The sequence below is a fragment of the Salarias fasciatus genome, chromosome 22 (assembly GCF_902148845.1).
Source record: "Salarias fasciatus chromosome 22, fSalaFa1.1, whole genome shotgun sequence".
Lineage (NCBI taxonomy): Eukaryota > Metazoa > Chordata > Actinopteri > Blenniiformes > Blenniidae > Salarias > Salarias fasciatus.
The window spans coordinates 3,849,885-3,871,470 of NC_043765.1; the positions used below are offsets into that span (position 1 = coordinate 3,849,885).

Sequence of the window (21,586 nt, forward strand, 5' to 3'; positions counted from 1 at the left end):
TGTGATTACAGGGCTCATTGATCAAATCCTGATTGTTTCCGCCACCTGAGTCTGAGAGCTTTCCTCTTCTATTCTTCTATTCTAACATTGTGAGATCTGATGGGAAACAAGTCGTTCACCGTATTCATGTATTTCGAGGTTAAAGAAGTGGCGGTCGGCGTGTGTGTTGAACGATGTGTGTTTTTACATGTGTGTATGTGTTTGGGTGTGCAGATCATCGAGGACCGGGTTCTGGAGCACGGCTCCCGGAGCAGCCTGATGTGGAACAGCCACCCCGGGGGGCTTTTCATCCTCCCTACCTACTCCAGATACCTGGGAGACTTCCCCTTCTACTACGCCACACAGGGTCAGTAACACACACACACACACACACACACACACACACACATACACACACACACACACACACACACACACACACACACACACACACACAAACACACACTGATCCATAACGAGTTGCAGGAGCAGACTTCCTCTTCATCACTTTGAGTTTAATACTCCACCACAGATTCTGGAGGTTTCTGGATCCTGAGTGAACAGTAGGAATAATGTACATTGTCCTCCACCCCCCTGCCCTCCCCCCCACCCCTCCCCCTCCTCTGACGGCTGTGTCTCCTAAACGAGTGCGGCGGCCGACTGGGCGTCTGACGGATGTTTGTATCGTCCTGCTGACACACCGCTCCGTCCATCACGGCTTTTTGAGTCAGCACTGCCACGGTTCAGCAGGCCCCCTCCCCCACCCCCTCCCCCACCTCCTCCACCCCCTCCCCCACCTCCTCCACCCCCTCCACCCCCTCCCCCACCTCCTCCACCCCCTCCACCCCCCACATCCTCACCCCGGCAGCCGCTCCATCCCTCACCTCTCCACTCCATCATCACACTCACACTCAGCAGCCGATGGAGAGCGGATTGAAACGTGCACGCACACACACACACACACACACACACACACACACACGTGCGCGGTGACAGAGCGGATTACAGCCCATTTATTTGTTTGTCAAAGAGGAAGCAATTAAAGGCGGAGAGGTTTGGAGGAGACAAGGTGTCTCGTCGCTGACGGGCAAATGAGGAAAATCAAAGAAGCAGAGTTTGTTTCCAAGTGACACTAATTCTTGTTCTGTGGGAGTCAATAACAACACACACACACACGCACACGCACGCACATGCGCGCGTGCGTCTCATCATCCATGTTAACTCACACAGCTGGCGCAGATTGCTTTTATTGCTTCAGCCGAATGGACTTTTAAATAAGAAGCTGCAAATTACTTGATTTTTTTTTTTTTTTAAGCAACTTAAGAGTAATTAAACTAAAGAAGCATCAAAAAGCTGTGAGTGGACACTTTTATTAACTACACCTGTAAAGCCTGATGCAACATCTGGATTCACTCGGATAAAAATGAGTTATGAAGGCTGGAGTTTACAGATGTGGCGAGAATCGCACCGAGGTGTCGTAACTCACGTGGATGGAAGAAGATAAGAAAGAAAACTCCTCCGCAGGATCAAATAAAACGGGGGGGGGGGGGGGGGGGGTGTCTCTGTGTTTATTTTCAGCACAGTCATTACATGTAATAAAGTTGAGCTGCTGGAAATCCTCACCGAGGAAGAGCACAACAAAGGAAATCACCAAATTGAAAGAAAACTGTCAAAAAAGACTCAACGTTAGTTTTTGATGAGTAGAAATTGATTTGCCCTGAACTGAAACGAACAAGTCAAAAGATTCTTCTCTGGAAAAGTTGATTTTTCTTTATGAGAAATCCATCCAAAAGTAGAAGAGAGCAGCAGTAAATATAGCAGAACTTCACTGTTTGGGTTGTTAGTTGTGTTTTATTGAAAGTTAAACAAGTTCTGTGGCTTCAGATGAACTTGTTCAGCCTAAAGCCTGGAAATCGTTCTCCACTGGTCCCGAATGTCGCAGGTCTCTGAGCAAACCGTCGTCATTCCACCGTATTGACGGAATGTGTCCGTTAAATCGTGGCCGAGCGACATTCTGCAGATAAACTTCATGACCTGCATGTTGCAGAGTGAAGGAGTGAAGAAAGTGAGAGGCTACAGGAAGTCCGTGATGAAGGGGGGTTTCAGTTTCCTGAACGTCTGCGGGAGGTTTTCACTCCCGGACAGAAACGAGCTCCGACGTCTGCGTTTACTCAGTGAAGTGACGGAAACCGGCCTGCAGAGACGCCGGGGAGGCTTTCATGCCGCTTTCCGTGGCGTCCAAGTCGTGCTGAATCTTCCTGGAACACATTAAAACTACAGAGTGTTTGTTCTGATCGGGGACCGTCCACCAGAGACGCTCTGAGACCGGAGGAAATCTGATGACGTCTGCTGAAACGCCACATTTCTGTCTCTAGTTTTACTAGGGCCGAGTTCTTCCTGTCAGAGACCCATCCATCCATCCATCCATCCATTCATCCATTATCCATTAAGCCATCCATCCATCCATCCATCCATTCATCCATTATCCATTAAGCCATCCATCCATCCATCCATTCATCCATTATCCATTAAGCCATCCATCCATTCATCCATCCATTCATCCATCCATTCATCCATCCATTCATCAATCATCTATCCTTGCATCCCTCCATCCATCCCTCCATTCATCCATCCATCCCTGCAGCCCTCCATCTATCCATCCCTCATCCACCCATCATCCATCCATCCTTCCATCCATCCATCCATCCTTCCATCCATCTGTCCATTCATCCATCCATCAGTCCATCTTCCATCCATTCATTTCACGCTCCATCCATCCATCCCTGCTTCCCTCCCTCCATCCATCCATCCATCCATCCATCATCCATCCATCGCCCATCCCTGCATCCCTCCATCCATCTGTTCATTCGTCCCTCCTTCCATCCATCCCACCATCCATCGATCCATCCCTGCATCCATCCCTCCATCCATCCATCCATCCCTCCCTCCATCCATCCATCCATCCATCCATCCATCCATCCATCCATCCATCCCTGCATCCATCCCTTCATCCATCCATCCCTCCCTCCATCCATCCATCCCTCCATCCATCCATTGTCCATCCCTGCATCCCTCCATCCATCTGTCCATTCGTCCCTCCTTCCATCCATCCCACCATCCATCCATCCATCCATCCATCCCTCCCTCCATCCATCCATCCATCCATCCATCCATCCATCCATCCATCCATCCCTGCATCCATCCCTTCATCCATCCATCCCTCCCTCCATCCATCCATCCCTCCATCCATCCATTGTCCATCCCTGCATCCCTCCGTCCATCTGTCCATTCGTCCCTCCTTCCATCCATCCCACCATCCATCCATCCATCCCTCCCTCCATCCATCCATCCATCCATCCATCCATCCCTGCATCCCTCCATCCATCCATCGTCCATCCATCCATCCATCCCTCCATCATCCATCCCTGCATCTATTCCTCCCTCCCTCCCTCTATCCTTCCCTCCATCCTTCCCTCCACAGTTTTATTGTTTTCTTTGTTTCAGAACTCGACCTGAAACTCATCAGTTTTGGGTTTTTAAACCTCTGAGTCACCTGAGTTCTGAGTTTCTTACGATTGGACGTATTAATGCCCCTCAGATAGTTTCCTGCAGCCTCGATCGTCCGTCTCCGCTCCAAACGTTTGGGTCCTGATTGAGGAGGCGTCACCGAGCGGCGGCGCTGAAGCAGGAAACAGCATGAACATTAAAAAATTTAGAGTTTGCTGCACAACAGTAATTCTGCCTCAAGGTTTTCTTCAATGTTTGATGAGCGTCTCTTCATGAGCTGCGCACAAACGCAGATCCCAGGCGTCTGAAGTCCTCCGCTCCTCCCATCACGAACCACCAGGACAGTTTAGCAAGTCTGAGGAAAGCGTTGCTGTGTGGCGGGAAGCAGCCTCCTCTAATGCGTCTCCTCCCCGCCATGCTTTGCTGCCTTGACTTAGATTAGATTTAAATTAGGAAAAGTTGGACGTCCTCTATGATCCGTCTTACTCAATATCTTATTTCCTCCTCATTTTCAGCCTCAATTACTTTATTCCAACATCAAGTCAGAGCGAATTTAAAGTCACATCCGCCGTCAGTTGTTTGTTTATTAGGCTGCAGATCCAGCCGAGGAGTTTTCAGAATGAAATATTCAGTGATCGGGAGATTTGGCGTTTTCTGAACACATTAACATTGTTGAATATTTTAAGGCTGGTTTGGAAAACGTACATCACTGACAATTAAACCGGCGGTTTCTGAGCGGCTGGTTTCCAGTCAATACCTCCCCGAAAACAGACGTGAAGCTCCTTCCTCTTCAAAGAGCCATGAATTCACACAGAGCTGCTCTGAGAGACGTTTTCTGAGTGAAATTCATGTGTGTGTGTGTGTGTGTGTGTGTGTGTTTGTGTTCCAGGTCTTAAACCAGGGACGAACTTCACGGCCGTCATCCACATGGTCACCCCGCTGGTGTCGCAGTCGCAGCCCATCGTCAAGCTGCTGGTTGCTGTGGCCAAGTCCCAGTACTGTGCACAGGTACGCTACAGTGTGTGTGTATGCATCTGTGTGTGTGTGTGTGTGTGTGTGTGTGTGTGTGTGTGTGTGTGTGTGTGTGCTTGCTCCGATGGATTGAATTAGAGCAGCAGTTTGGAGCAGCTCTACATCTGTCTCCATGGCAGCCAGAGCCCCTTCAGCACAGCTGGAGATGGCGTGTATTGATTCCCGCGTTCGCCCCTCGCCACGGCGGGAAATGAAATGGAATTTGCTCCCTGATGGCTGAGTGTGTGTGTGTATGTGTGTGTGTGTGTGTGTGTGTCCAGTGTGTGAGTAAGCAGGCCTGTGTTTTGTGTGTTTTTGCGGTGTGTGAGCGGTTGGAGGTGTGGTCAGGAGATGCTGGATTATTTCCGTCCCGGAGACTCCTCCATAGTGACTAGAGCCAATTCATCAATAGATAAAGCGCATCAAATAATTTGATTTTTAATCACTGGTGTCAAAACATGAGGCCCGTGGGCCCAAAACCGGCCCACAGAAGGCCCCAGTCCGGCCAAACCACGAAGCAAATGGGAGACATTTCTCAGAACACATTGATTTTTTTTTTTTTTTTAACACGTTTCTTAAGAGTTGCAGTCACAACACTGAGCTGAGATATCAGAGATGCTGCTATGAAAGCTGCCATCAAAGCCACGCTGTCAGGGCGAGTTTGGAAAAACAAGCAGAATGCTACAGCTAGAGGACTTTCAAGGACATTTAATTGTATTTTGCACCCGAATTTTTCATTAAATTTGGCTTTTTGTTGAGATTGTTGTCATTTGCAGCCTTAATTTTGTGAAAATGTGGACACGTCGTCTTGTGTTCTCTGTGCTCAGGCTGTAATGACGCATCTCGAGGATGAAATCAGTGCCTCTCCATACTTCCATCCCCGCTCTCCACCACAGCAAAGAAAAACCTTAATTTTAAAGGTTATTGTGGAATTGTTTCACCACTCCATATGAAGTTCTTAAAAAGCTTTCTTCTTCTTCTCTCAGAAGAAAAACATGCAAACTCCACACAGAAAGGCCCTGACCAGCAACACACTCTTTACGGCCAAACTGCCTGATAGAAAATGAAAATGTGATTCCAGATTTGATGACTTCCAGCCACACTTTCTTTTTTCATTTAATCTCCTCTCAAGTGAAAACTGCCGGTGAGCTTTGATTTGGCTCTGCGCTGTAAAATCCAGCCACACACGCCATTATTGATACTTAGAGCAGCCGTTTGGTCGGTAACAGCCGGCTGATGGAATAAACGCCGCCTCCTTATTGTTGTTTTTAGTGTTTGCATTCTGCGTTCTGCGCACGCCGAGCGGAGAGGCAGGTACGCAGGAGGAGAGAGGGTGGGTGGAGGCAGGGTTATAAATAAATGAATGAGGGAACAGCGAGGGTGGAGGAGGCTAAATTGGACACAAGGACGCCTTTGAAGCGCTCTCTGATACGGCGCACCTCCCGCTGGGCGCGTGCCACCGCGCACGCATATTTTTTTTCGTGGAAGCGTTTCTTCCTCGGGAGCCGCTCCTCCTGCAGCCATTTATGCACGCTCGCGCTCGCGCTCGCGCACGAGGCCGCCGGCAGCACCCGGGAAGGGCTGGGCGCCATCTGCCTCTGATCAGCCTGCACCGGTGGATTCACACACTGCGGTACCTGTTGTTCCCTCCAGTGACAGGAGGAGGTTTGGTCTTTTTATGCATTCGCTGATGACAGTGTGGTGATCTTACATTTCATCAAACAGCTGTAGCTGCCGCTCTTCCTGGTGTCTGGTTGGTGTACCTGCTCCTCCAGCTGCTGCGGTCACCTTAACGGAGACATCGAACAGTGAAATGTAACCTCAGAGTACAAAGATACCTGAAATTCGATATAAAGGAAAGGTGCCAGTGTCTGCTCCGCTTTTCTCTGGGAGCCTTCAGAGTCAGAGTGTCGTTTATTCAGTCTGTCAACATTCACTTCATTTCAATTTTATTTATACAGCGTCAAATGCAACAAAACCACCTTTCAGAAAGCAGCAGTGGAAAGAAAGAAAAAAACCTCTTTTACCAGAAGGAAACCTGCAGAGCCAGGCTCAGAGATCTCAGACCTCCTCTAGAAGGTCCAGATGGACCCGGTCGCTCAGACAGAAGCTCCTCTGCCTGGATCTGTGAGTTCCTCACTCAGTGGAGTTGATGTTTTTATTGCATCTCATTGCCCATCCAGGACTCGAGCAGCAGGTTTGTACTGTGGCGCCCAAACAGAGTCCAGCTTTCTGACATTTAGAGCAAAAACCAGACACAAACTGCATCATAACCAGCAACCTTACTGCTGATTTCCAGTTTTTCCAACGTCGGAGGAAGTTAGTTTTGAACAGGCTGAAGCTTGACGGACGATCAGACACAGATTCTCACTGAAGCCACTAATTGGCCTAACCAGCATGTTTTCGGATTGAGGGTTTTACACAGAGATCCAGTCTCAACTGGACCTTCGGAGATGAAGCAGACTCGCTGATGTCGGGCAGATCGTTAGATAAAGCGGAGGTTCCCTCCTGAACAGGTTTTCGTTTTAAACTGGTGCAGCGCCGCGGATTCACCGTCTGCCGGTGGAGGTTTTTATTACATCGAGATTTATCATGTCAGATTTGAGACACGTGACAACGGCGACGGAGCGTAGCCGTCCGCACACGCGTGTGTGTTTGCGTGTGCGGCGGGACCGGATTGCATGTGTGCGTTTCCTATTAAATATTAATGAGGTGTGCAGCGAGTCAGCTGACCCGCAGGTCGCCGAGCAGCAGTGGAGTCATATAAAACATGACACCAGTGCGACCGTGGACATGACTTCTTAATGTAAAACATGGTGTGATTGGAGGAGAGGCGACAGGCGGATCGGGCGGCCTGGATAATGTGTTCAGTGTCACGGCAGAGACGAGGCTGGTTATGGACCGAAATGGGGGGAAAAAAAAGCAGTGCGGAGCCATAATTGAACGTGTTTTATCACTCGGGTCGCCCCTCCGGCTCCTTCGCTCGCGGGCAGGTTGTGATAAGGTGACATTTTCTGGCCACGGGGCATGTAAATGTCACATGAGCAGGAGGAAGCGGATTTCTCTGAGGAGGAGCTGAATTTTGGTGGGCTCATTAATATCTGAAAGGTGGGAAAATTCCCACTTCCAGGTAGGAAAAATCTGAACAGCCAACATGGAAACCTCCCAGTTGGAGGCTGCCGATACATAACGGGTAGAGTGGAGACATGCTAATGTTAGCATCACTCCTTTATGTTGAGCTAATCATGCGACACTAGATGCTAAAGCTAAGCTAACTGAGCAGCGTCGTGTAAACGGACGATCAAAACGCAAAGACAGCTTTGTGTTTTCAATTGAAAATGTTGAATGTTGTGTGAATAAAGCGGATGTGGGGGGGGGAGGGGTCACAGAGTCTGTGGGTAAATGAAACCCGGTCAGCTTGAGCGTGGCGAACAGCCGCTGGTTCCCGGATCACAGCCTTTGTTTCCACCTTTCAGATCATCGTCCTGTACAACTGTGACAAAGCTCTGCCGGGAAGACACCGCTGGCCCAACCTCGGGACGGTGCCGCTCACCGTCCTGGAGGGGGAGAACAAGGTGAGCCTGCACGCACACACACACGCACACACACGCACGCACACACACACACACACTCTTACAGTAGCTGCACTGTACGGTGCCACGGTTTGAACCCAGCGTGAGAGTTTGTGCGAGTTAATGAGTTTCGATTTGTGCCGCACTGATTCCATTAGAGGACAGTTTGTGTGCTTTTAATTAAAGCTCCGTAATGACAATAATACACACCACGTTAAAATAAACTCAGGCTGCCCGAAAGGCGAAGGCTTTTTTTATTTTTTTTTAAGAGTTCGACTGATAAGCTCGTAGAAATGGCAATTCCTGTTGATTATTTTTAAAGCATTAATTTGTGTTTGTGTGGAGTTTTTTTTTTTATTATTCAATCTTAACCAAATATCTAATTAGCAGAAAAGAAGCGGCAAAACATGTGTTGGAGAGACAAAGGAGCTGTTAAAATGCAGCATTATTTATTACCGAGAGCGGCTCATTCTCATGTTAGGTTTAATCACTGCAGTCTATTTTTAAATTGCTCATTTGCGAGGTTGAGTTTTCACTGTCGGCTCATCTGCCGGATGTTTGATCCGGATAGCTGAAAATCCTTGTAAAGAATTTGGATAATAGCATGAGGTGCCATTAAAACGAGGCGCTCAACAAACAGGGACTCGCTTACAAATACAGGAAAAAATAAATTATTCAAAATAAAAGTGAAATTAGATGCATGACTAGAAAAATAACGCCAACATAATAATGTTTTGTTACAAAGGTGTCGAAATGAGATGAATAGCTGAGCAACAGGGAAAACAAACACACCTGGATGCTTCAGAGAGCAGCGTTTTGCATGTTCTCCCTGTGCACACGTGTTTTTCTCCCACAGTTCAAAAGCACGCAATCTTATGTTTATTAAGAGGGATGAAATCTTTAAGCAACAGTCTTCTTATCAGTTCAGGGACTGAAACTAACCAGAAATCCTGTTGGAAAACTCAGACCGGTTTTGTTCGTCGTGGTGTGCCGTCCTTCTGAATTCTCAGATTTTATGTTCAGCTAAGGTCAAACCTTAACAGTGGCCGACCTTCACATTCATGTCCACGTCGACAATGATCGCCTCAACAGTGAATTTAGTTTGTAATTAGACACAATCGACTTTTGGCAGAAGGTGAATGTCGGGGAAATTCCCAGTGAAACCTCAAAAGCAGACAGGAACAGGAATCAGACTGAAAGCAGCTGAAAAGTGTGAGATTTATTAGAGAATCATACAAGATGAGACAAGTCACAGAATAGAGCCTGACAGGCTGCTGGAGGAGCTGTCAGAATCTCCTCAAACAGCTCAGCTTTTCAGAGATTAAACACAAAGACTGTTTAGTCTTCGCTGGCGACTCTCTCACACCAAGGAAGGTCAGACCTGGAGACCAAACATCCGTCACTTCAGACAGGAACGGACCTCAGCTCACAACAAACTACTGATGACAATGACGTTTCTAACAGTGACTGAAGCCAATCATCATTTCAATTGAACTTGAACCTGAAGCCATGTTTCCTCCCAGAATTCTTCCCTCTCTGTGTTTCTGTGACTAACAGATTCACCAACGACACTTTCCTTCGCCGTCCGGGGTTTTGACGTTCACCCCGGAGCGTGCCTCGGTGGCGTTTATTATGACGGCCTCATTAGGCTGTGAGGGGCTCTTCACCCCCTCCTGACCCCTTCCTGACCCCTTCCTGACCCCTCCTGACCCCCTCCTGACCCCGCTGATCTCAGCTTTAATGGCTTCTTGAAGGTGAAGTGCATCTGTTGCAGGGCGGCGTGCCGACGCTTCACGGCCGTGCCTCCGCCCGTCCCGGCGCCTCCCGCGAGGACTTAACTCCACCTGCCAGTCACAGGAAGTGGTTCTCACATCAGTGTCAGTCACCCGGCGGTGGGCCGGTTTATGGTGCAGCTCTTCCCACGGCTCCGAGTGCTTCTCCCAGGCTGTCAGTCACAGCGGGGGGCCGCCGTGTGTCCGCCAAGAGCGAGCTCTGTGTGTGTGTGTGTGTGTGTGAGTGTGTGTGCGCAGTTTGCTGTGTTTACCGTGCCGAGCCATGCTGTGCTCCTCAGCCTCACACTGACAGAGAGAAGCGAGGAATTTCTCTCCTCTCGTCTTTTTCCTGCCGCTTCCTTCTTCACCCTCGCTTCATCCTCTTTCTCCTTCTTTCTCTAATCCTCCTCCTTTCTTTCCTCTCTTTTTTTTTTTATGCACAGATTTTCGGCTCCTATCGCTCAAAAGCATGTGTTTGGGGTTAGTTGGTGACTGTGATTCTCTGTCTGTAGAAGAAGAAATGATGGATCCAGGTCCAGGAGAATCTGGACACTCTGGAGGGAAACTTTGTTTTTGTACATATACTGAGCATTGGCAGAAGAAAGTTGCGTTTTGCCTTCGTTTCTACGGAGACGGAGTCGAATCACTTCAAAAAACGTTCCACTCTCGGTGCCGTTTCTGGAATAAAGTCTGTTTTGAGTGACTTGAAGTGCCGACGTCGTGTAAACAGGCGCCCAAAACGCAACAGAAGTTTTCCGTTCTCAGTTGAAATAGCGGGTGAAGAACATTTCCAGTCCCGGCTTTATTTTGAGCTCGTAGAGGAATTGCAGAAGCTGTTAGGCTGACTCGCTTTTCTCACACTTTCTGTTTCCAGGAAAGTCACTCGAAAAGGTTTCAGAGCAGGTTTGAGACGCCCGACCGGGACCGCCATCAAACTCCCAGAGCTGATGGTTAAAATTCAAATAAGACCGCAAATGTGGGGAGATATTTTAGATAAAAAGTTCTTTGGGAATTACGTTCACAATTTGTCCCAGAGCAGTGAGACAGGCTACACACACACACACACACACACACACACACACACACACACACACCGCCCCGCCGTCCTTTAGAGAGGAGGTGAAGTGCTGGAGGCAGATTCCTGCTGTAAGAGCTCACATTCCTGGAGAGCAGCAGGACGCCGCAGGCTGATATGTCTCACTTCTAACATGACAAACCATCTGGGAGGCTGGAAACATCACCTTCTCCTCCTCATTTTGTCGCTCCCCCCCTCTCTCTCTCTCTCTCTGGCTGTTATTTCCCCCCTCCTCTTCTTCGCTGGTGTTTTCTCCATCACGTTGCGGCGGATTGAACGAGGTGCCGGCGCTGCGCTTTCTCTTTCTGTCACTCAGCCGCCTCCGAAATGAGCGACGGCTCCGACTTCCTCGGCTGCCGTTGCCTCCGGAGCGTTTCGGGGTGGATGAGAAGCAGACGCTCTTGACCCCGCCGCTCCGTTACATCCATGTGAACACAAACTCAAGCTCAGGACGGGTTATTTTCTTCTGCGCGAAGCGTGGTTATTACTGTTACATAAAGACAGAGCAGCACAGATCCATGAGGAGGCGGATTTCCGAAGAAACTCTCCCGAAGGTCTCCAAAGAGTGAGGCTGCAGAATCCTTAATTTCAGGAAAGGAAACCTGTAAAATGCAGTGAGTGCGTGTTGATTTGTCGTGGTGCTAAATTTGAACTTAGAGGATGGTGTGAGATAAGAAGAATCAGAAAGAACGAGAGGAGATAACAGTGGTAGTAATTCTGTTTGTTTGACGTTTTGTGTCTGCGATCGTGTATCTTTGGTGTCTGTTGATGATTGACGACGTCGACGGCCCTGCTGACCTTTGACACTGTGAGGCTGACGGTGGTGTTTGTGATCAGCCTCCGTCGCCGGTTACATCGTGGTTTCTTCCTGAAATGGCGCCAGTGTGTGAAGACCTGACGCAGGTGTGTGCCTGTCTGAGGTGTTTTCCCACCGCGCCGTCCTGCAGCGTGTCGCGTGAAGAAATACATGGTGTGTGTGTGTGTGTGTGTGTGTGTGTGTGTTCGCGGCCTGTCGCTGCTCTCGGCTGCAGGAGCGGTAAACCTGCAGGTCGTGACGCCACCGGCGTCATGACAATGGCAGGTGTTTCTGGAGAAAAGAGGCGAAACACCAACTATTCCTAAATGCAAATGCAGAGCTCCTCTCCAGCGCAGGTGGTGTTTTCAAAGAAGGAGGCTTCTCACCGCGGTCTGACCTTCAGAGCTGTGCTGAATAACTAAATAACAGCCTCTCCGGGCGGCGCGCACGCCGCCTGTGGATGTGTTTGTGTCCATTAGAGCCGCGCGTTTATGCGAGCCGCCCGGCGTTCGTGTGGGAGGCTGTGTGAGTCGATGCACACATCTCGTTTACGGCGCGCACGCTCTTTCGCCGACGACAGGCTGCTGTTTTCTCGTCACGGCAACACACCAAACACTTCCCGTCTAAATATCCTCAAGATGTTGATCTTTCCATCCGTCCGCCGCCCACCATCCACCATCCCTCTCTCTGCCTCCAGCTAACACTCAAGGACCGGCATGTATTATACAGTTTGGTTTCCTCCGCGTCTGTTAAATATACATATTCTGTTTTCAGCACAGCGAGGGGGAAGAGGGAAAGTGTCACATGTAAGATACATGACTCAGGCCCCGGTTCTGCCTGCGTTTATGTGTTTTTATTGATTTAAAAGAGAAAGACGACCCCGCAGCAGTAATGGAAACGTGTATGAGCACTCCATCACTGTTGAAAACGACGGGGCGCAGCCCGCAGTGGAGTGTCGGATATTGGCTTTTCTCGTGATTTCCGTGACAGCGCTGTCTCCCCCGAATCACATGAATTTGTGTGGAATCATTAAAAATGTATACAGTAGATATTGGAAGCAAAGAACCTAAACATTTATCTCCGTCGACGGAGATCCAGAGAGTGAGATCTCCGAGCGGCCGGGTTCAACTTGAAGCAGCAAAGCGTCAAATTTTCTCAGAAAACAATAAAACAGCCCTGAGGTTTTCTCTAAAGCAACTCTGCGATGTGTTTCTTGTAAAGTATCTGAAGTCAATAAGTCTGTCAATCTGATTAGCGCTGCAATACGAGCTCCCACCACCAGATGGCGTATTAAGTCGCGAAAGAAGCAGAAATGGGAGGAATAGATGAAACCATCTATGTTGGTTTATTCCGTTAACCCACTGAAGCTAATCGAATTCACCTCGACTGCCAACAAAGAGAGCCAAAGCTATAGAAGTCTGGCTCAACACTGCCCCCCAGCCTTCGACTCCGGTACGACGCTGCGCTCCTCTCAAGCCGCCACACTCCGTGTTTTCAGATGAATAAATGATCGTGACCGCTGGTGAGGTGAAGAGTTCACTCTCGGTGCAGCTGGGTGGTTTTCCTCCTGCTCCACTCACATTTCCAGCGTCTTTTTAGCTTTGTGTTTTTACCGTCATGATTCAAACTCACGACTCATCGATTTTCAGCTGTTTTCAGCCGCGGAGGGAAAAAAAAAACAACCAACCTGTAAACTGGAACTTTGTGCTTCCTACTCAGCAGCAGAGGTGGGAAATAAAGAAGAGATGATTTGTTAGTAGAGAGAAGTTGCGATGTCTTTACTTTTTATTTCTTTTTTTTTTTTTTTTATCTTTTCACTTTTGCTGGATGTTAACACGACTGCGACCTTCACTCTAAACGTTTATGAAACAGAAATTTTGGATTGATGGATGTAGTGATGGAGGACGTCCAGACACATCATCTCCTCTGTTTTTAAAACACAATCCGGTCTGTCAAAAAGCAGAACATCGAGCTGCTGAAAGGAGAAAAGATGGTTTTGCCGTCGAGGTGCGGCGGCTCGTTGATACAGGATCTCAGCGTCTCCATGGAAACGTCATGTTCAATCAAGTCAGATGAAAAGTGTCGTCTTTGAATCAACACCTCCACGAAAACAAAGCGAACTCCGCAGGAAGCAGTTCACCTGTTCTGAGCTGTTTTTCCCCAAACAGGACTCAGATTTGCCTCTTTAGTTCATTATTTTCCAGAAGCTGGATGCTATCGGTACGTTGTGGAGAATATCGGCATGTTGGATTATTTCTGCTGACAGGAGGTCAAAGTTGAATTATTTTTCTCACGATTGGATCTAATAAATGTGTCATTCAGGGTTTTTGCGCCTCCAGGTCTGGTTTTTAAGTTTAAAGTATCGTCTTGTTGGACAACAACAGACGATGCATCATTTATTAAACCTCATGCATCCTTAATTCTTAGGCTTTTTGTGAGCTGCGGTGGAACTGAAATCGAAACAGCATTTCCCAAAAAACAAAATAAATGAACTTTTAAACAGTTGAGGTTAGTATTATCTTGTCAATCTTCATCCTAACTAGTCTCTCTGCCCAGTTCTCTGCAGGACGAGACGAGTCGCCGCAGTGAGAAATACAAAAACAAATGCAAAAAACCACGACGGGTGTGAAAAATCTGCAACATGACGACAAAACCACAAGCATGCAGAAGTCACAACACAAATGAACAAAGCCACAGCGTGCATGCAAAAACCAAGTCGGTGTAAACAAAAAGCACAACGATGCAAAAATCCGAGCGGGAAAGTGACTCAGCTGTTGCTTGTTGGGGTTTGGTGGTTTTCGCGTCTCCCAGTCCACTCGCTCTGTTTTAACCCTGTGTGTCGCCCCCTGCAGGTGATGAGCAGCCGCTTCTTTCCCTACGAGGGCATCAAGACCGACGCCGTCCTCAGCCTGGACGAAGACACGGTGCTGTCCACCACCGAGGTATGTCCACGGCTCAGAGCAGAGCAGCACACAGAGCGCTCTCTCTTTTCCCCCCTGAGACTAAACAAGGCAGAAAACTTTCTCTTATTGCATCCTCCCTCCGTTTCTGATCTACTTTCCGTTTAAAGTTTTCGCTCCGCTGCTGGATTCTTAAATTACCCCACCTTTCACTGCCAGGGCCTCGCTCCCCTCTCTCTTTCCACCTCCTGTTTTCTGGACTGGAGTCCGGTCCCTCTGGTCCTGGTGCTGTTTTTTTTCCCGGGGACATGTTTTGGCGCGGCACCATGGGAAGCCAGATGCTGCTTTGAACAAGTCCCATAAAGGCTGTTTTGTGCAGAGGATCAAGATGGCAGAGCCGACTGGAAAAGTCGTCCCCTGAAAACACTGAGTCAGCCCCGCGCCGGTCTGCATCAGGGCAGCTGGATCAGCTGGAGCACACTCCGTTCCCAGACTCTCAGGATCAACAGCGGCTCCTCTTAATGAGCGGCCATGTTTTTTATGGTCCTGACTCACTCTCCACATCCTGGCTCAGCTGGAAACTATGTACGACTGTGAGAGTCATGGAAAGTTTTCTTCTTCCTTTTTGAAACAATATTCAGCTCCTTTTTCTGTTTCCCCCCCCCCCCCCCCCCCCCACTGCAAGCGAGAGAGAAGAGAAAGAGCGTCTGGCTCTTCTTCTTCTTCCTCCCCTCCGGGATTTGTTCACATGTGAAAACTTCTGGCAGGATGAGCAGATAAAGTGTGTGTTTTTCCAGGCTCTCTGGGTGTAGTTTGGTGTGTAACATGCGGTGTAATGCAGAGCGGGCCGTTTGAGCGGCGGCCCGGGCCTTTCTGATGGTTTTGTCTAATTATTTGATTGAGCTCTTTGATCGCCGCCACACTAGCTTGGCTGCAGGCGGCTGCTCAGGAAGCGACGGCTTTGTGCTTGATGAGCTTTTTGCCTCTGTTGTGTTCTCACTGAAGTGTTCTCATTCTCTCGTTAGCGCTGCCTCTCTTGTCTCTTTTTTTTCCCCCGCCTCACTCGCTCTTTTGTGTTTTGCCTTACATAATCGACTGTAAATAATTTCGCAGTTTTTGGTGAAATGAAACTCACTAAACCTTCATTTGGTTCCTCAACATTACGAGAACATAACTGAAGACGTTCCTGTTCCAGTCAGGCTTTGATTAGGTGCTTAATTGTACTGATAAATCATCCATCTCCAGGAAGACATTACCTTATCTAAGACACGGAAAGTCCTACATGCTGTTAATTACTAGATATGACTGCTGGAAATCCGCAGGAACCAATCAGCTGACAGAGAGACGTTCCTTTTCAGTCTGCAGGTTTTCCAGATCCAGAAAACGTGACCAGAAACAGGCTCCAATATGGCCAAACCACCAAGCAAATTGTAGAAATTTCAAACAGAGCCTTGGTTTTTAGACCTCGGATTGTGTTTTTTCACTGGATTTTGCAGCAGAAGCTTTCCTTAAAATTGGCTTTACGTTGAGATTGGAGTCATTTTCTGTAGTAAATTTTTTAGTTTTGTGAAAATAGAGACATGCAAACTTATCACAGGGGCCTGAGAGATTAAAAAACAGCCCGCTGTATGAACGGAGCTCCTCATTAAAAGCATCAGCAGACTCAGTTTCCAGCAGCCAGAAGCTGGATTTGCTTCTATGTGGAAGTTACGATGCAATAATAGGAAGTCTTTTTGATTCATATTTTTTTTATTTTAGAAATGTCGCTATTCTAATAATTTATGCTGCCAAAAAGCCGCATTGTTCAAAGAATGACTGTAGATAAATTTAAGAAGTTCTGAGGAGCTCCTGTGGAATATTAAAAATATATCAACAAATCTGCATAATCCAAAGAAATACTGGTAACTTCTTAAGAGCGCGGCCTGTGAAGCTTTATTAAAGAGTAATAAAGGCTGAATGAGCTGCAGATGACGAACGGCGGTAATAAGAGGAATCCGCCGTGTGTTTCAGGTGGACTTCGCCTTCACCGTCTGGCAGAGTTTTCCCGAGCGGATCGTGGGTTATCCGGCTCGCAGCCACTTCTGGGACAGCAACAAGGAGCGCTGGGGCTACACGTCCAAGTGGACCAACGACTACTCCATGGTGCTGACCGGAGCCGCCATCTACCACAGGTGAGAGCCTGCTTACCGCCGTCTGTTCTCCCTCTGTTCTGCCGGGATCACAGCGGCGCCGCGCTCTCCACTGTTCTCCTGTCTGTCTTTTCAAACGGCACTTTGATGCGCCGATCTGTAGATTAGAAAGCGGGTGTGATGTTCAGTGTGGCACAGCCTCGGGAAAAGCCGGCGTTTTTGACACCGAGTATGTTTTATCCCCCCCCAAAAAAAAATGTCAATTTGCGAGCAACACGGCCCTGAACAGTTCCTGAGTTTGGTGGAAGCGCACGCCTGTCAGCTTCAATTCAACCGTCGCTCAGAGAGTCAATCAGTTACTCAGGGACTGCCGTCTCTTCTATTACCAGTGGGAGGAAGATGCTCTAAAACCTGATCTATGAAGAGAAGCAAAGGAAGCTAACCGTCATGCTAATGCTAACATGGCCTCCAGTCAGAAGACTTTGATCAGAACTGATTAAAAATGAAAGTTTCTATACAGTTTCGTGTAAACATGAACCTTTTTCTGGATTAAACACGCGAAATCGATTCCTTTTTCCCTTGAGACGTCGCGGTGTAGACGGTGTCTCACGCTGCTCTGCTCCCGTCCTCCCAGATATTATCACTACCTGTACACCTACTACCTGCCCACGAAGCTGAAGAGCAAGGTGGACGAGATGGCCAACTGCGAGGACATCCTGATGAACTTCCTGGTCTCGGCCATCACCAGGCTGCCGCCCATCAAGGTCACCCAGAAGAAGCAGTACAAGGAGACCATGATGGGACAGGTAGGAGCGGCGGCGGCGCCGCCACACCGGCATCATCCACGTTATCCTCTTTCAGTTCGCCCTGTTGTTTCTGCGATTCATGCCGGAGCAGGCCTCCTAACGTGTCTTCCCCCCCCCCCCCTCCTTGTCTTCTTGTCTCCCCCCTCCAGTCCTCTCGCTCGTCTCGCTGGGCCGACCCGGAACACTTCGCCCAGCGGCAGACCTGCATGAACCGGTTCGCCAGCTGGTTTGGCGGCATGCCGCTGGTCCACTCGCAGATGCGGCTGGACACCGTCCTGTTCAAGGACGCCGTCTCCATCCTCCGCAAGAAATACAGGGAGATCGAGAAGCTCTGACAGGACCGGCGCCCCCCGGGCGGCGAGCCCACCCCGCGGGGGCGGGACCCGGTGGAGGGGAGAGACGCAGCTCTGTCTTCCACTCAGCACATTGCCAATGACCACGGCGCCGGGACGTAACGCGCCGGAGGGACGGTGGGGGGGGAGGGGGGTGAATCGAAAACAAGCAGATGGCGTTCGGACAAAAAAAGAAAAAAAAAAGAAAAAAAAAAACAGTCCACGAACTGGTGGAGGCGCCAAAACGTGCAGACGCGCTGCACGCACTACTGACGACCAGGACTCCTGCACAGAGTATTTTTTTGTACGACGCTCCGGCTCGCCTGGGCACAAAAACGCAGGTCGGTAGAAGAGGGACGGAGTGGGACAGATCCTGGGGACCCTCCACAGTCCGCATCAGGACCGCGGACCGGACTGGAACCCCGCTCCCAACGCTGGTTTGATTTCTGTACAAACCAGCTCCGTGGCTTCACTGTTCCCCCTTCCTCCTTTTCTTTTAATCGCTTTCATCTCTGCAGCTCAAAATGTAATCAACCAGTTTCCTCTCTGGAAAGCAGCCATCAGCCCCCCCCCCCCCCCCTTTTCTTTTCTTTTCTGAAGCTTTATCAAACGCACCCCGCCGGTCCCCGGGCGTCCGGTTCTTCTCTGACGTTCCATCGGCGTCTGTTCTCACTCAAGTTTGAACAACATCTCATTTCATGTCCCATTTTCACCACAGCAGTCGTACTTTTCTCATCTTCTTCCCCACTTATGTTCATCATCTTTTACCCCCGTCACAATCAAACGCTCACGCTCCCTGTGCGTGTGTGTGCGCGTGTGTGTATGTGCGTCTGTGTGTGCGCGTGTGTGTATGTGCGTCTGTGTGTGTGTGTGTGTGTGAGCCCTGAGAAGTTGGCTCATCCAACCATAAGCTGGAGTGAAGTCCATTTTCCCTCCGTTGGAATGAGCCAAATGAACATTTCTGGATGAAATGAAGCAGAACGTTGCTTTCTAACCCAAGCTCTTCTGTCACATTTTATTTCCTCCACCTCTTCTTCCACATCCTCCTCCTCCTTTTCCTCCTTTTATCTGCCGTCCTTCCAGAGGAAACTTCGCCGGTCTTCAGTGCCCGGCATCATTTTTGGAGGAGATGTTTATGGAGAGGATTTAGTTTGATTTCTGTCAGACATCAGTGCCATTCTGCCATCAAGTTCTGCCTTTAAGCCAGTTTCACTGCGCGTCGCGTCGCGGCCAGATGTTTTGTTTCCCCTCCTCGGACATATCAGAGCGCCTCGCAGCCACTGAACCGACGGCTCCTGGAGCTCTGTTGACGTTTCACTTGGCGAGCGAACACTAACGGGCCGCCGGCCTCAGGAGGGCAGCGCCTTCAGCACTTTGAGTTTAACCCCTCGTCCTGCGCTGCCCCCGTGAGCGCCAGCCCGCCGGTCCAGCGCCCCACGTTTCGCACCTTAGATTATCTCACGGGTGTTACGAAGAGTTCTGCTCGGTTGCGTTCAGAACTCGGCGTGACGCCGGCCAGAACGACTAAACCCGGCTCTCTGGACCTCCGGGTTCAGAGCGGCGTGCTTTGTGGCCTTCCCGCCAGCGTGACGCCCCGGCCGGGCGTGCCAATCAGCGCCACACGCTCGGCCGCGGCGCCACGCCGACGGGTTTTTGTTTTCAGGATGCTGAGCGCCGGTCAGTCACGTCCAGCTCCTGTGTTTGTTTGTTTTTTTGTTTTTTTTGTTTCGAAGATCACGTTTGGACGTTTTTCCTGGAACCATCGAGGAGAAACTCCAACCTTCATGGGTTTTTTTTTTTCTTCTTCGTCTTCAAACCATCATATCACGTGTGTCCATATCGATCCGTCGCTGCTCGTCATCTCAGAGGAGCGGCGCCGCCTCCTCAGCTGATCATCCACACACACACAAAGAAGAAAACCCACCACCATCACTGATCCCCGCTCTGTACATAGACATATATTTATTTTTGAAAGGAAGAGGAATTTAGAAGTGTGGGGCCGGTGACGTTGAGGGGGAGTGTGTGGTATTTATTCAGTTTGTTGTCTGTGCACAATAATCCACACAGGTATTTGTTTTTGTTTGTTTTATTGGAGGTTTTCACGCCGAAGCATCCATCACACTCTGAGAGTTTCACCGGGGCTCGCAGGGCCGCTCCATCTCCGCTCTCCGCGGGAGCTAAATTGTAAATTCTGGATGAAGACAGGAGGAAAATAATAAGCAGCCGGGTTCAGGTTCGGATTCTGCTGTTGTGCCTTTGTGCTTTAAAACGGGGAGCGTGAGGCCGTGACACGGCGTTCACAAGCAGCTCGGGCTTCATCCGACGCACCGGAATTCAGAGGAGGTTTTCACTCCTGCCGAGGAGCAAACGGGGATTGAAAGCTCTTTACTTCTCCGAGGCGTTTTCACCTCTTCAGCAAGAAATAATGTAACACTGACAACTGCAGAATCCACTCTGCTGATTGAAAGCTTCACACAGTGCATTCAGATTAATTACATTTTGGCTGCAGGTATTATATTTAGTGTCTTTCCAACCACATGATGACCAGGAAATCAAGTAAAACTGTAAAATAATTGACAAAAATGTTTAAGTTGCATCAGAAAGAACTTTTTTATCAATACCACTGTATATAATACAGACTATTGATAGATTATTGGCTTTATTCTCATGTGATTGGTTGCTTTAACTGTGTCACATCCACACATCGCTGCCATGCAAGAGGGACGGTGTAGAGAGCTGTGAAACGGTTGAGTCCTGGTATCACCATTCAGAGGACTGTACCGACCACTGGGAATCGAACCGGGAACCTTCACGGTGAGGGTCCGGCTCTGGTTGCAGCGGTTCAGAGAGTGATGGATGTCGAGGCGGGGGGGGGGAACCTCTCCACCCGTTTGAATCAGGAGTGTGGTGGTGGGGAAACATTATGCAAGTTAACATTTTGAAGTTCAACACAACTGGGAGAGGAAACGAACTAATAAATAAAAGGAACCAGGTTTGTCCGGGCGAGGGGTGTGTGTGGGCCGAGCGCCCCGGAATCCAGTCTCTTTCTTGCTTTGTGCCTTTTATCATGTGAGTTCTTTAACAGCCGACGGGTGTCGTGTCCTGCAGCCGGGCAGCGAACGCACCGCGGGCCGGGTGGGGGGGGGCCCGGGGGGGGGCCCCCGCCTTCATACACTGGATCAGCCACAGCTTTCGTTCTCTTAAGCCACCTTTTGCGTTTTGGACACCGTCGCCACGGCGACGACGCATGACCACTTCCTGTTTTTGTTTTTTTTTTTGTTAATTTATCAGTGATTGGCTGAGTTAAACACCCAATCAGCAGCTACCGTGTGTGGAGCTCAGCGGTCGTGGTCAAGCCCAGCTGTCCTGATGCCTTCTCCTCCCTCCTACCTTGTAATTAAGAGAACACTTTTATAGGGGTCACAAATGAAATAGATCAATGGCAATTTTGTAAGGATGATTTATAAAAAAAAAAATAAATAAAAATAAACTCATATTTGATGATAACTGCACGTTGTTTGTGTTTCTTACGGCGCTCCAGAGGGTTCGATCGTCCCCCTCAGGGCAGAATCTCTGAAAAACAACAGTAACCTGAAGGCATCGCGTCCTTCAGAGGGAAGCAGCACACTGCGAAGACACTGGGGTCACAGAACGTTCTGTCACACGAAACGCGTTGAGAAAAACACGCAAAATTAATAGAAAACGAT

At 49.1% G+C, this 21,586-nt stretch overlaps 1 protein-coding gene across 1 annotated transcript in view; it reads left to right on the forward strand.

Annotated features, from left to right (window-relative positions):
- ext1b (exostosin glycosyltransferase 1b) overlaps window positions 1-20,847 on the forward strand; it is a 113,127-nt gene extending 92,280 nt beyond the window's left edge. The window contains exons 5-11 of the mRNA XM_030082158.1: window positions 214-346; window positions 4,376-4,494; window positions 7,974-8,072; window positions 14,565-14,654; window positions 16,623-16,783; window positions 17,376-17,547; window positions 17,697-20,847. Of these exons, the coding sequence (XP_029938018.1) occupies window positions 214-346; window positions 4,376-4,494; window positions 7,974-8,072; window positions 14,565-14,654; window positions 16,623-16,783; window positions 17,376-17,547; window positions 17,697-17,882 (960 nt within the window). The 3' untranslated portion in view covers window positions 17,883-20,847. The remainder of the gene's footprint in view (window positions 1-213; window positions 347-4,375; window positions 4,495-7,973; window positions 8,073-14,564; window positions 14,655-16,622; window positions 16,784-17,375; window positions 17,548-17,696) is intronic.
- The last annotated feature ends 739 nt before the right edge of the window (window positions 20,848-21,586 follow it).